General features: G+C 38.1%; 1 protein-coding gene across 1 annotated transcript in view; it reads left to right on the top strand.

The window, feature by feature from the left end:
* LOC118812974 (tyrosine-protein kinase ZAP-70) overlaps window positions 1–14,075 on the top strand; it is a 34,536-nt gene that overhangs the window by 15,821 nt on the left and 4,640 nt on the right. Inside the window, exons 2-9 of the mRNA XM_036578086.1 lie at window positions 583–1,037; window positions 4,218–4,378; window positions 6,143–6,281; window positions 7,917–7,998; window positions 10,831–10,853; window positions 10,959–10,998; window positions 12,992–13,199; window positions 13,635–13,841. Coding sequence (XP_036433979.1) covers window positions 636–1,037; window positions 4,218–4,378; window positions 6,143–6,281; window positions 7,917–7,998; window positions 10,831–10,853; window positions 10,959–10,998; window positions 12,992–13,199; window positions 13,635–13,841 — 1,262 coding nt within the window. The 5' untranslated portion in view covers window positions 583–635. The remainder of the gene's footprint in view (window positions 1–582; window positions 1,038–4,217; window positions 4,379–6,142; window positions 6,282–7,916; window positions 7,999–10,830; window positions 10,854–10,958; window positions 10,999–12,991; window positions 13,200–13,634; window positions 13,842–14,075) is intronic.

Below are 14,075 nucleotides of genomic sequence, written 5' to 3'. Positions count from 1 at the left end.
TAAAATGAAACATTAAATTTCCATACATTTCAAGAAGCACTATTATTTTAGTGCAAATTAAGTACAAATTGAATAAATTTTAAATAAAGAGCGACTGCATTTTTCAAATACAAAACAGACATAACATGAAAAACTAACAGTACAAACTCACAGTCGCCAAAGACTTTTTCTTTTGAGATTTATCACTATTTTACCATCATCAACATGACATGAAAGCTCAGAAGACACGTGTAGGTTCACTGGTGGTTTTGGATAATAAACAAAATGGCTTTATTTATCTTGTAGACATGGTGACCCCTGGTTCCCATCACCACCACTGTAAAGAAAGTCTGTAAGTCAATCTTAATGGCATTCTTCACATCTCAACCACTGAATTATGCAGAAATTTTGAAAAATTGGTGGAATCCCCCTTTAAAGGGTTAAAGTTTAAACATGTTCTTCACACTCACACTACTCGTTCACAACAATATTTTCTTTTACATAACCCTCTGCTGACAAGTTGTTAAGGTAACAGAAAGTGTTTCTTTGGTATAATTGCTCCAAAGACTTTGAGAGTTATATAATGTGTGTCTCTCTCTTTAGACTGTATCTCCTGACCGTCTGACCATCAGCACCCCCTCCCCAGCCCCCCCACCATGATCGACGTCGCGGCTGACCTGCCCTTCTTCTATGGCAGCATCAGCCGCTCAGAGGCGGAGCAGCACCTGAAGCTGGCCGGCATGGGCGACGGCCTGTTCCTGCTGCGGCAGTGCCTGCGCAGCCTGGGCGGCTACGTGCTCTCGATTGTGTGGAACCTGGAGTTCTACCACTACCCTGTGGAGAAGCAGCTGAACGGAACGTACTGTATCTCAGGTGGGAAACCGCACTGCGGCCCTGCGGAACTCTGCGAGTACTACAGTAAAGATGCAGACGGCCTCGTCTGCACACTAAGGAAGCCCTGCCTCCGCACCGCAGACACGCCCATCAAACCCGGAGTCTTCGACAGCCTGAGGGAGAACATGCTCAGAGAGTACGTCAGACACACCTGGAACCTGGAGGTGAGGAGAGGTCAATGATCAGTGAACGTGCTGACAGTTCTTTGTGGAAAATCAGACAGGCAAGCTTTCACAAGCCACTCAAAGGGCTCATCTCAGTGGTGGCCATATGGTCAGGAAATCGCAAGCTTGATCGCTAGTGATGCCACAGCCATCTGTAACTGGGAGTCCAGGAGAGCATAACTGTCCTCTTTGTCTCTGGATGGGGAGTGTGGTCCCACCACTCAGCATGATGCTAGCCACAGTGGGTGTCTGCGAGGTGACATAATAGAATTGGCGATTAGCATTCTCCTCCAAGCGTGTTGCGTTCCAATGCAATTCCATTAGTGGCAGTTAGCCTCCCAGCTCAGTAGTATCAAGTAATATGGGGAGATAAGAGGTGGGAGATATGGCAAAAATGTATCATGACATCATGTATTATCATGATGTATGTCACAATATTTTATTTTTACTGACATCTCAAGTTGGAACAGATAAACTAATGCCCCATTTAAAAGATATGACCATAAAACATAATGCGCTGAACTAAATTCAATTAACCAGGCCTAATTATTCCCTCTTTTTAATCAAACATGCAGTTAGGTAGTTTTTTAAGTACTGGTGATATCCACAATATATTCAGAAAAGTATATATTGACATTTTTTGACATAATTTTCTGACAATTTAGAGCAAACTAAATAAATTCTAAATATAAAGCTAATAACAGTACAAACTAGCAGTGGGTGGTATACCAGCTAAACTTCCTTCTTAAGGTATTAGTTTTATCATAACCTTTACACCACTATGCTGCAAATAAGTGCAGATGGATGCAACATGTAAAACAGGATATCAGATGTATATACCTTTATCTGAACAGCTGAGTCAGGGATGCGTCTATCATGTTCCAGTGAACATGAAAACGTAGCAAGTTCTCGTCTCTTGCTGTGTAGTCAGTGGCAGTCTGACAGTCCAGGTTGTTGAGAAGTAAGTAGACATTAAAGAGAAATAAGGAAGGAATGACCTGTGTTACGAGGCTAGACTTCAGCCTTTAGCCACCATTCTGTCTCCTCTCGCTTCTACTGCAGTACGGCCTCCCTCAACCTGCTACATCAGACAACGCCGCATTCTCAGGGCCTGGTCCTCATTTAAATAAGGTGGATGGAAAAGCTAGCTTTGAAAAACAGCCTAAGTGTCTGAAAAACTCCTTTAAACTTACATGAGGTAGAACATGTGGTTTACTGATGAAGGAGAAATGCAAGAAACACTGAAAAGGATTTTTTGAGTAATCAGTGACTGTCCATCTGGTGTCTTTGCACTGTGGGGTTACAACTGACAGAGGGCTGCGTAAAACAGTAGTTGATGGAAACATTAATAAATTCTCTAATTCAGTCATTTTTGGAAATTCGGTTTATGTTTGTGAAGCATTTGAATGTAAAAACCCAGCTTACTTAGATATATATATATTTTTTAAGATGTCAAAAATTGTGCACTAAAATTTGCAGAAAAAAGTTTAAGTGTTGGAAGAAAACCTCATGTCTCCAAAATGGTAACTTTACAGGAGAAGGAAAAAACATACTTTACTTTTAATGTAAGTCAATGGAACCAAACTTTTTTCCAAGTAATTTTGGGTCATTTCTTTTGGTACATTCTTCATGAAATGTGTGTGTGTGTGTATATATATATATATATATATATATGTATATATATTTTCTACACCATTTTAAGACAATATATGAATATTATACAATATGTGAACAATATGCGGAAATATATGTTGAAGCATGTTTTTGCTTTTTTTCATGGGGAGTTACCATTTTAGGGCAACTTTTCGTTCCCAGCAGCTCCTCCAGAAAATGTTGTTTCATGTCTGAACTGCTTGAGTCATTTGTTTCTTGCAAGCATTCCATACATTTATTTTTACATCGACGATTGTCGGATGTTGCATTTCACTAGATATCACAGGTCATTACAGGTCATTAGCTGGGTGATATATAATTACCCTGTACCGTGACATCAAAACCATCGGAAATTTTAATTATGCTCTGATATACATTTTTGTACATAACACCCACTGCTAGTACAGACAGCTGAAACACTTTTTTATGCGCAGCCTCGTCACTCAGCTCAGTTCTTATGCAGGATAAGTGACCTTCATGTTTTCTCTAAAGAGCTGAAATGTAAGAAGCTACATACTGTAGAAAGTGATGCACTGATTCAATGCTACATGAATAAAATACAATACATGAATAAAATGCATTACCTCATCACAGTTTAACCATTCAGTTTACTTACTTTTTGCCAATAACTGTACAGATGTACTTTATTCATGCGGAAATTATGGACGCATTTAAATCAAGTAAATTCACCATTTTTTAATTGTAAAAATGAAAAATGTGCTTTCGTAGCTTTGCTCATCCCGCGTAGAAGCGATGAGTGGTTATACTTTTTAAAGTGGAATCTATTTCAGTTTAGTTCTAACGCACCTCTACACCACACATCTGTCCAAATACCAAACTTGCACAGCATTAAGTTTTTGTGCAGGGGATGCAGATTTGGTCTGACAAGTGGTTTGGGGAAGGGGGGGACATCATTAGGCTGAAGTTTACATGCAGCAATTCTATACTGACATTTCATGCTTTATGTATCAATATTAAAACAAAAACTAATCATGTTATTAACAAGAATAATACTATCAAACATATTCAGTATAGAGATTCAGTTTTGTTGTCAATTACAATGACATTTTTTTCATTCCATCGTGAAACTAAAAGTCTGCTCTGCATGTTGTTATAAATACTTTTGAAAAAAAAAGAGTAGTAGTAAATATGATGCTAATTAGGAAGAAATAGGAAGGAGTATTAACAACTGTTATGGCACAACTTAACAAACATAGTACGGTGACAAAGTAAAAGATTCCAGTGCAGGTTAGCGCTTCTTTCTTTTTGTCATTACTGACTATAACTAATCAAACTGTTTTGGGTTTAATGAGTTTTAAACTGTAATTGACAACTATAATAATGTAATAATATAGTAATATATTAATAGCATATCTGGCAGCTCTTTTGCAACTTAACCACATACTTTTTTCATCATCTCACGACCCCCAAAATGATCCCACACTATTTCAAAAATTGGAGGGGACATGTCCCCCCTGTCCCCCCCCTGAATTTTATATTATATGTCTTTGTGTTTGCTGTCCTCAGGGTGAGGCCATGGAGCAGGCCATCATCAGCCAGGCTCCTCAGCTGGAGAAGCTGATAGCCACCACGGCCCATGAGAAGATGCCCTGGTACCACAGCAAAATCCCCCGGCAGGAGGGCGAGAGGCGACTGTACACCGGCTCTCAGCCAGACGGCAAGTTTCTGTAAGACGAGCTTCTTTCTGGATTGTTGATGTAACACATATTATTCATGTGCAACCGACAGATACGCTTGAATCGAGTAAATTCAAAGCAATATTTATTTTTCAGCGCGGTCAGATCCATGTGCTTATAAAGTCATGTGCAAAAGTTTTGGCGCCCCGGTCAAATCACACATTTTGTCGGTTCATTGTTTATTTAACATACTGAGGGGGAAAAACATAAAACGTGGCTTGTGCAAAAGTTGTGACACGTTTTATATTTTGTTTTATTTTTTTCAATATGTTAAACTAAAAATTGTGCACTAATATTTGCAGGAAAAGGTCATATTTAAGTGTGTTTGGTGTAGAAAAATGTGTTAACTTATTTTTACAAAATCAACAAAATATGCAATTTGACCATGTGTGTATATTATAAGCCAGGTTAAGCTCTAAGTAGTTGAAAAAAGTCGTAACTTGAATATGAAAATTCTTCATTTTTATTAAAGTGCTGTCTTGTGTGCTTCAGTTTTCAAATATTACAACCTATAACCTGCTGTAACTTTGCCACAGCTCACAGTGTTAAAGTTATACTCGGCCGCAAAAACGGCGGGACCAACAAAACCCTTAAACGTTGCGTTGTGTTTGTGAAAATCACAGTTTATATTTTTTACTCCGAAATGGAACATCATGCAGTAGAGAAAATGCAAGTCAAGAAAGAGCTGAACCTTATCTTTGTGAGTGCGGTGCAGTCGATGTTGAGAGTTGCCAAAAACAGAAATGCTCAAGCAAAACAAACAGTCTGGTTTACCCAAAGCATCGTAACTCAAAGATCAAGATAGAAAAAGATATTGAACACAAAAAATTAACAACATTGTGGTTTTGTTAAAATTAGCAACACAAACAAGATCTGTGGTAATTCTACATTAATGTATATACAATTTCTATAAGAAAATTCTAGTAAATGTGGATAATTCTGTCATTTCCTGCACAAGTATTACATATTAGTATAAGACAGTACTACAGAAATAGTGTATAAGACCGAAATATACAGTGCCATGCAAAAGTCTTCTATCTGAGACAATGTAAAGCTGTTTATGAGGGCAGTAAGTGTTATTTCTCCAAAAAAACACTGACATTAGAATAAATACAAACAAATAAATAATCCATTGTGATTGTTGTGTGCGTAAATGTTGGTTTAACCAGTTTCAGAGCTCTCCACAAGCTCATCCGGTACCTAGTATATCTAATCAATGGTGACAGAATTAAACAAATCCATGCGATGGCTGGAGAGCAGCGAGAGGTCAGGAGCCAAACCTGTAATCTTCTAACCTACATATTCACAACTTTGCTGTAAACAATAAACTCTTGTTCCTCTTCACTGTATTTATGTTTCTTTGTATTTATTCTAATGTTATATAACACATTAACTGCTGAGATAAGCAGTTTTCTTGGCTCCCTAACAGACGCTTACATAGTCCTGCAGATTATTATAAGCATTACAAAGCACTATAGAGAAATCTTAGGCCTTTTATAGTACTGCTATAAATATTTTTGTCTAGGCACAGATCCTAAATAAAAATGAAAATAAGAATGCTCACAAAATAGATGCTCCATTGATTCTGACGGCTGTCTTTCACAGAGAGAGCGTCGCACTATGATCGACTGAGTGATGTTTTTCTAGAATATGCTCTGCTGTGCTATTTATAGATGGGTTTTTATAGATATTCTTTGAAAGCAAAGCATTTAAAAGCGGTAATAAAGTTTAAACAGGATGTTTTCCTCTCCTCAGGGTGAGAGAACGAGACGAATCGGGCACCTTCGCTCTCTCGGTGATGTATGGAAAAACGGTGTACCACTACCAGATCCTGCACGATAAGTCGGGCAAATACTCCATGCCAGAAGGAACCAAATTCGACACAGTGTGGCAGGTAAGCGCTCAACTAAAGCAATGCTCAGTAAATCACAGGGGTTTCCACTGGGCACTGCTTTCTCACTTACAGTTCATTTACAGTTACAGTCTCAATTACAATTAAAGTCTCAGTGCATCATGAAATCTCATCACGGTCTGATTCGATTCGATTTTTGGTAGTGATTCAGAATTATGTACACCACCGTTCAGTATGGAACTACTTGCCATTTATTTTATTTTAAGACAAATAATAACTTATACAGTGTGGGTTTAAATATTACAAACTACTCACTACAGGTGCTTTAGATTTTATTAATTTTGTTCAATATTTCAAGAATTATGTGAACATGGAGTGAATAAAATGATCATTTACTGTGGTTATTTACATTCATTGTTTTCTTCTGTTATCTACCTTGAGATTTGATGTCCGTTATGATGAATTCTGCATGTTAATTTTATGATGACTTCATTTCGCAATGCTGTACAGCTTTCTCAGTCATTTTAGGATCTTCTACAGCTTCACCCATCATTCTGTACACATCTAAAATTTTAAAAACTTAAAATTAAAAACTTCATTGTTATTTACAGACTACGGGTGTCCTACTAATTACATGAAAGCTGTGAAGTAGCGCAGCACTAACATTTTAGATTTTGTTTATATGCTTTTCTGCAACCAAAGAGTTTCATGTTAAAACATTGATTCCATAATTACGCAATATAGACAATAAAAACCATTGAGAGTTTTTACCATTGAAAAAAAATTCCCTGAAAAAAAGGTGCTAAACATCATATTTCATATTGCACAACTGTTAACATAGCTTATCGTTTACAGTACATAGTCACTCGGTTCATTCACTGGAGGGGACATGAACCACTGCATTGTCAACTGCAATTTTATTACTTATTTTTGTACTGCACATTATCTATCTATGTATGTATGTATGTATGTATGTATGTATGTATGTATCTATCTATCTATCTATCTATCTATCTATCTACTACCTACCTACCTACCTAAACTGTCACTAGGGCAGTACCTCTGTCACTAGGGCAAGACCCCTCTTGTGACTGGGGTTGGACCCTCAAGGGTACATCTCAGTACCTTTAGTCAGGGAACATAACTGTACCATAATCCATTGCAGTCATATTTTTAATTGTGTTGGTTCCACACACCCCGTCTCGTCTCCAGCGTTTTTATTTTATTGTTCTTTTTAAAAAGATTAGATTAAAACCACTGTTGTACCTCTGAGGGTACCTTTACATTGTTTGTACCTTGATGAACAAAAAATGAATCCCCACAGAACCCTTTTTCTGACAGTGTAGCCTTATTCAATTTTGGCCAAAAATGACTTTATGTTTAAATAAATATTATTGTAATTGATATTTATAATAATTCTAAAATCACCTTCAGATGCATTTCTGCACCCCTGCTTTAATACCTTCAGCACCAGAGTAGCCGACTGATTGATTTGGATCAAGTAAAATCTGAATTCTAACTTGCTTTAGGACTGAATGTCTGTATATTGGAAACGTGCGCACTGTGCAGTTGCACTTTAATATGAGGATCAAGTGTAACTTCATTTCTATATTATGTGTCATTAGAAACTGATCAACTTATATGAGTCTCTTGACTGTTTTCCTGTTTCTCTCACAGTTGGTTGAGTATCTGAAGATGAAGCCAGACGGCCTGGTCACTTTACTGCGAGAGCCCTGCATAAACCAGAACAACTCAAACCGTATGAACTCACCCCTCAAACACATCTATAACACCACTCATATAATATAATATACATATAAACTGTCATAACACTGTGTAAACTGGGACTGTACCAGTGTGATGTGCATAAACATACCCATTCACTTTAATAACAGCATGCATACACTTACTGTCCTCTTTGATAGGACCCCCCCTGTGTATATCCACTCATTGACCACTCTATTAGAAACACCTACCTCATACTTCCACTCACTGGCCACTTTATTAGAAACACCTACTTTGTACTTCCACTCACTGGCCACTTTATTAGAAATACCTGCCATGTACTTCCACTCACTGGCCACTTTATTAGAAACACTTACTTTGTACTTTCACTCACTGTCCACTTTATTAGAAACACCTAGCTTGTACTTTCACTCACTGGCCACTTTATTAGAAACACTTACTTTGTACTTTCACTCACTGACCACTTTATTAGAAACACATACTTTGCACTTTCACTCACTGGCCACTTTATTAGAAACACTTACTTTGTACTTTCACTTACTGACCACTTTATTAGAAACACCTAGCTTGTACTTCCACTCACTGGCCACTTTATTAGAAACACTTACTTTGTACTTTCACTCACTGACCACTTTATTAGAAACACTTACTTTGTACTTTCACTCACTGGCCACTTTATAGCTTACAGCTATACACCTTATAGCTCCTCTAAATAGGTATACAGTTATAGACTGTATTTATCTGTTGCTGCACAGTTTATCAGCGCCCCTTACTCCATTATCATTTGTCAGTTTTTGACCTCAGTCTCCGCTGTTGCTTATTTTAGTGGTGGTCCATTCTCAGCGCAGCAGTGAAACTGACATGGTAGTGTGTGTATCAGATATAGCGCTGTTGCTGGAGTTTTTACATGTCATTGTCACTGTGTGTCAGTTATAGCAGTGCAATGCTCATGCATGAGCTGCAGCAGTGAGCTTAAGCTTTCATAGCATTCATAACATTGTGCATGTACAGCACCAGTGCACTGTGGTTGAAGCCACGCTTGTAAAGTACTTGCGCTTTCGTCACAGACTTTTTCCATTTCACCAAATAACATACTCCTGCAGAAGCTGCACACAAAGAATGTGGTTCCTCGTAGGCTTTATGTAATAGGCTGGTCATATTTTTGGCCATGGTTCCTAAATCCAAGGCCTGTGGAGCCCCTCTGCACTAGGGGTGTGAATCAGTGAATTGTGTTTCACAGTAAAAAACAGTAATGCATTGAATTTACTTCATTCAAACACATCAACCCTGTCTGGCCTTTGACTTTTGCGCTAATTTGTTGCGGCATGTGGAAATGATGGACATGTTTCCATCATGTAAGTTCAACTCATCAATGTATTTATAAGTGCATCAGTTTGAAGGTGGTGGATCGATTGCACTGACGAGGATGCTGAACATCCCATTCCAAAACCATAGGCATTGATATGGAGTTGCCCCCCTTTGTGGCTACAACAGCTTCCACTCTTCTGGGAATTGGCTTTTCCTTTTTGGAGTGTGTCTATGGGAATTTGTGTCCGTTCAGTCAAAAGAGCATTTGTGAGGTCAGACAATGATCTTAGCCGAGAAGGTCTGGCTCGCAATTGATTCCAAAGGTGTTCAGTGGGGTTGAGGTCAGGGCTCTGTGCAGGCCACTGGAGTTCCAAACTTGTCAAACCATGTTCCTATAGAGCTCACTTTGTGCACAGGGGCAGTCATGCTGGAACAGTACTGGGTCTTTCCCAAACTTCTGCCAAGTTGGAAGCATATAATTGTGTAAAATGTCTTTGTATACTGTTACATTAACATCACCCTTCACTCAAACTAAGGAGTCCAAATGCTGAAAAACAGCCCCAGATCATTATCCCTCCTCCACCAAACTTTAGTGTAGGCACTATGTAATAGTTTCCAATAGGTAGTGTTTTCCTGACTTGTGGGAAAGAAGACATCCTATGACATTGCAACGTTTAAAGTCACTGAGCTCTTCAGCATGACCCATTCTGCTGCCAGCGTTAGCCTATAGAGACTGCATGACTATGTGCTTGATTTTATACACATGTTAGAAACGTGTGTTGCTGAACTGAATAATTAAGATGCATGTCCACATACTTTTGGCCATATATAGTATATATTCAACTACTGTGTGAATAGTTAATCGAATCACATTTATGTGCTTTTGTGTAATTAATATACACAATATATTCCAAATCATAATTAAAATTATATTTTGGAATGCACTGCCATATTAATCAAACATATTTTGAAATACGTATGTTTTAAAATGTGTGGTTAAATATTAAACATAGAAATGTAACATAAAAATATATATATGTAAATTTGTAAATTTATCAAATACTTTTGAAAATGTATGAAAATACCTAAAATACTGTCTAATGCACTTCACTGTTTGGACACCTTTTCGAAAATTAATTTCTATTCTAGTATCTTAATTTGAAGCATGAGCAAATGAACCTTTAACATGACACAAGCGAGTGTTGTAGGTATTGATACTCTGTGCAAATGCAGTTATGATTTGATATCCTGTTTATTTGAAATACACAGAAGTATCGTTTAGTTCTATCCGTAACCTTTATTACAACTACGTATAACTGAAAATATATAATAACAAACACAAATCAATGCATTTTAAAAAATATATTTAACCAAAACATTTTTCATACATTACACAAAAATATATTTGATAAATAAATCTGGAATATATTTTTTTTCCATATGTGGCTGCTCTGCCCACTTCTGTTTTATTAGTGATTTGTGTAGAACTGAGCTCATCTCTCTCTCTCTCTGTTTTCTCTCCTGTTTTTCTCATCAGTGACTCCAGCAGTGCCGGCAGGAGTGAGTATCAGAATCATTCACCTACTGCTGTGATCTCACCATAAATAAGACATCCAGTCAGAGCTGACTCTTGTTTTTCTCTGTCTTTCTTTCTCTGTTCTGCAGAGGAGGGCGAGAGGAAACGGCTACACACCGCCCCCTGAAGGTGAGTTCATGTCAGTGCCGTGCTCACTGAACAAAGTGGTAATACTGGAAAATAATGCAGACATGAACACCGAAACAAATGAAAGGAATGAAAGTTCTGCACTTCTTTTTTAGTTGACGTGTAAATTAAGTAATTCAGGGTGATTTGATGCGACTCTCACTGTAGAGAAACTCGTAGAGTTTACAGTGGTGGTGATGGGAACCAGGGGTCGTGATGCGTACAACACAAATCAAGCCATTTTATTTACTATCCGAAATGATATGCAAGCTTTCTTAAGTTGTCAGTGTAAAGTTGATGATGGCAAAATAGTGGTAAATCTGAAAAAATGCCTTTTCTGCAGGGACTATTAATATTTACTATTTGACTATCGACTGTTGAGGTATGTACCTCTCCACCACAGATGTTCTAAAAAAATACATTTTAGGCCAAACATGTGTCATAAAACAATATCTCCAGCATCAGGAAACATATTTATAACTATTTTATGCTATAACTTTCTGTGTATTAGCTTTTAGGGGCATTAAACTCTCGAGTTTGTTTCCAATCATCACCACTGTAAACAATTCTGACTCAAGGATGGAGCATTCTCTAGAATGGAGCATTTCACACCAAGCCACTATGAATGACTTTGTTTACAATTTAGTAACTGAATTATGCATAAAGTTTGAAAAATCGGTGGAATTCCCCTTTTAGGGAAAGCATAGGTACTGTGTCGAATTAAAAGTGGACGTATGGAGCCAAAGAAATCGACATGTTAACATACTCTGGTATACAGAGTTTAATAAAAAGCTTTGAGTATAAAGTTTTCTTTGTTTCACTGTGCGAGAAGTGGGGGCTGAGGTGCGGCACTACCCCTCGCACAATGACAAATTAGCACAGCTGCTGTTTGCAATGATATGACTTTTGTTGATTTTAAGAAAACGAAATCAAAGTGTGCGGGAACTCCTGATTGGCAGGAGAAAAATCTCACAGCCTTTTCTTATGGAGATTTACCTTGTACTTCTAAATGAAAATGTAAGGAGTAAAAAGTATGGAGAAGCCCCACCCCTCCCTGCCCACCTTGCTCTGATAGGATGGACCCAGATTCCTAGTTTTGATTTACTGTATTGAAATTGTTACACCCTGTTTTTTTTTTTTTACTTCCACTCCTATTCACTACTGTAGGTATATATCTTGCATTGCTTTGAAACTGATAGATATGGACATTGTTTGTTTTATTGAAAACTGATCTATAGCTGTATTATATAGTCAAGTCAAGTCAAGGCTTGGTTGTCCTTTCAGCTCTATACAAGTACACAGTAAGAGCTGTGCAAAGGAGGATGTTTACTATGACATATTAGCAGCTTAGCGGATAGCCTGGCATATATGAGTCACTGAGGTAGCGACTCAGAACAGCAATGGAATACAGTATTTGGTTGATTCACATCGTTTGGCCAGTACTGATGACCTGAGGTGTTATTGCTATGGGTGAAAATATCGCCAATAAAGCACCAATAATTGGTCACTACATCACCTGGATTCAAACTTGCAATCTCCCATTGATAGGGCAACCCTTGAATAGTTGTGCCCCTGAGTCACCCCCTGTTTAAAATATATTTTATGATTTTTATTACATATTTCTACACCCTAAGAATAGCTCAACTAGTTTGCACTGAAGTCCCTGTAGTTTTTGAATAATAAGCCTTAGTATGTAATAAGCCTGAGATTTTAAGGGGTTAAAATAAGATTAATATATATTGTAAAAATTATGTAATGCTATTATTTGTGATCAGAATTTTTAGCCCCTTAAAATCGGTATCGGTTACAAAGGTGTCATATCGGTCCGGCCCTATTGTTAGCACCAGATACGTAAAATGATTCCAAAGTGAGGTAAAGTAATGTTACGTGATGCAAGCAAGAGCGTGAGAAATTCATCACCATGTTCTTCTTGCTCTTTTTTCTATTTTTTAATTAGAATTAAACATTATTTTGTTGTTATTATCATTATCTTCAGTTCCTGGAGCATGCGTGACCCTGAGCAACCTCCCTGCCGGGCGGAGTCTGCCGATGGACAGCGATGAGTTTGTCAGCCCGTACGCTGACCCGAAAGAGCTCCAAGAGAAGACACTCTTCATCAAGCGTGATAAGCTGATGGTGGACGAAGTGGAGCTCGGGTCAGGCAACTTCGGCTGCGTGAAGAAAGGAGTGTATAAGATGAAGAGGTGAGTGTTGACTGAGGATGGAAACGTGAAAGAGCTTCACAGAGTTTGTAGCAAATGTTCCTGAGGAGAAAAGAAGGTATTGTTCATGATACTGCTGGATAAAACTATGGTCAGCTTATGTTAGCGTGAGATGGGTCCTTACAAAACAGCTTATTACTGGAACAAGGGATGCCTTTGACGTTGAAGCTTGTGAGGTCAGTCTCTGTTGATATTGCTCTGTGCTGCAGGTTAATATAGGCCTTACCATATGTGTGCGTGTGTGTGTATATATATATATATGTATATATTGAATGTATGCTTTTTATAATCATAAAGGCTTCTGCTTAAAGGCCTGTATCTTATATTTTTCCATTTTTTTATTGTTTGTCTTTTACTGATGGTGCATAATGGTTATGGTTTTCTCACCCCCTCCCCCCACACCCCCACCCCCATCAGTAAGCACATAGACGTGGCCATTAAGATACTGAAGAGTGAGAATGAGAAGGCGGTGAAGGATGAGATGATGCGCGAGGCTGAGATTATGCACCAGCTGGATAATCCCTACATCGTGCGCATGATCGGACTGTGCCAGGCTGAGGCGCTGATGCTGGTCATGGAAATGGCCCCTGCTGGACCACTCAACAAGTTTCTCTCTTCCAAGAAGTAAGACAAACTATAATAACAGCTTAAATTTAGACACTTCAAATTATGCAATAACATCAATTCATCATTCAGCCACTACTATGAAACTAACTTGAGAGTGAGGAAGGAGGCATGGAGCTCCTTGGGATTGAGGGGGGTTAATTCATCAAACGTATCAAAAGGTGCAGAGTGTTGCTGCAAAGTACACTGTAAACAGTGTAAGATAAACCTGGTGTGTACAACTTCTTTGCATGT

Source organism: Colossoma macropomum, unplaced genomic scaffold (assembly GCF_904425465.1).
Source record: "Colossoma macropomum unplaced genomic scaffold, Colossoma_macropomum, whole genome shotgun sequence".
In the NCBI taxonomy this organism is placed as follows: Eukaryota; Metazoa; Chordata; class Actinopteri; order Characiformes; family Serrasalmidae; genus Colossoma; species Colossoma macropomum.
This window is presented reverse-complemented; position numbering and strand designations above follow the sequence as displayed.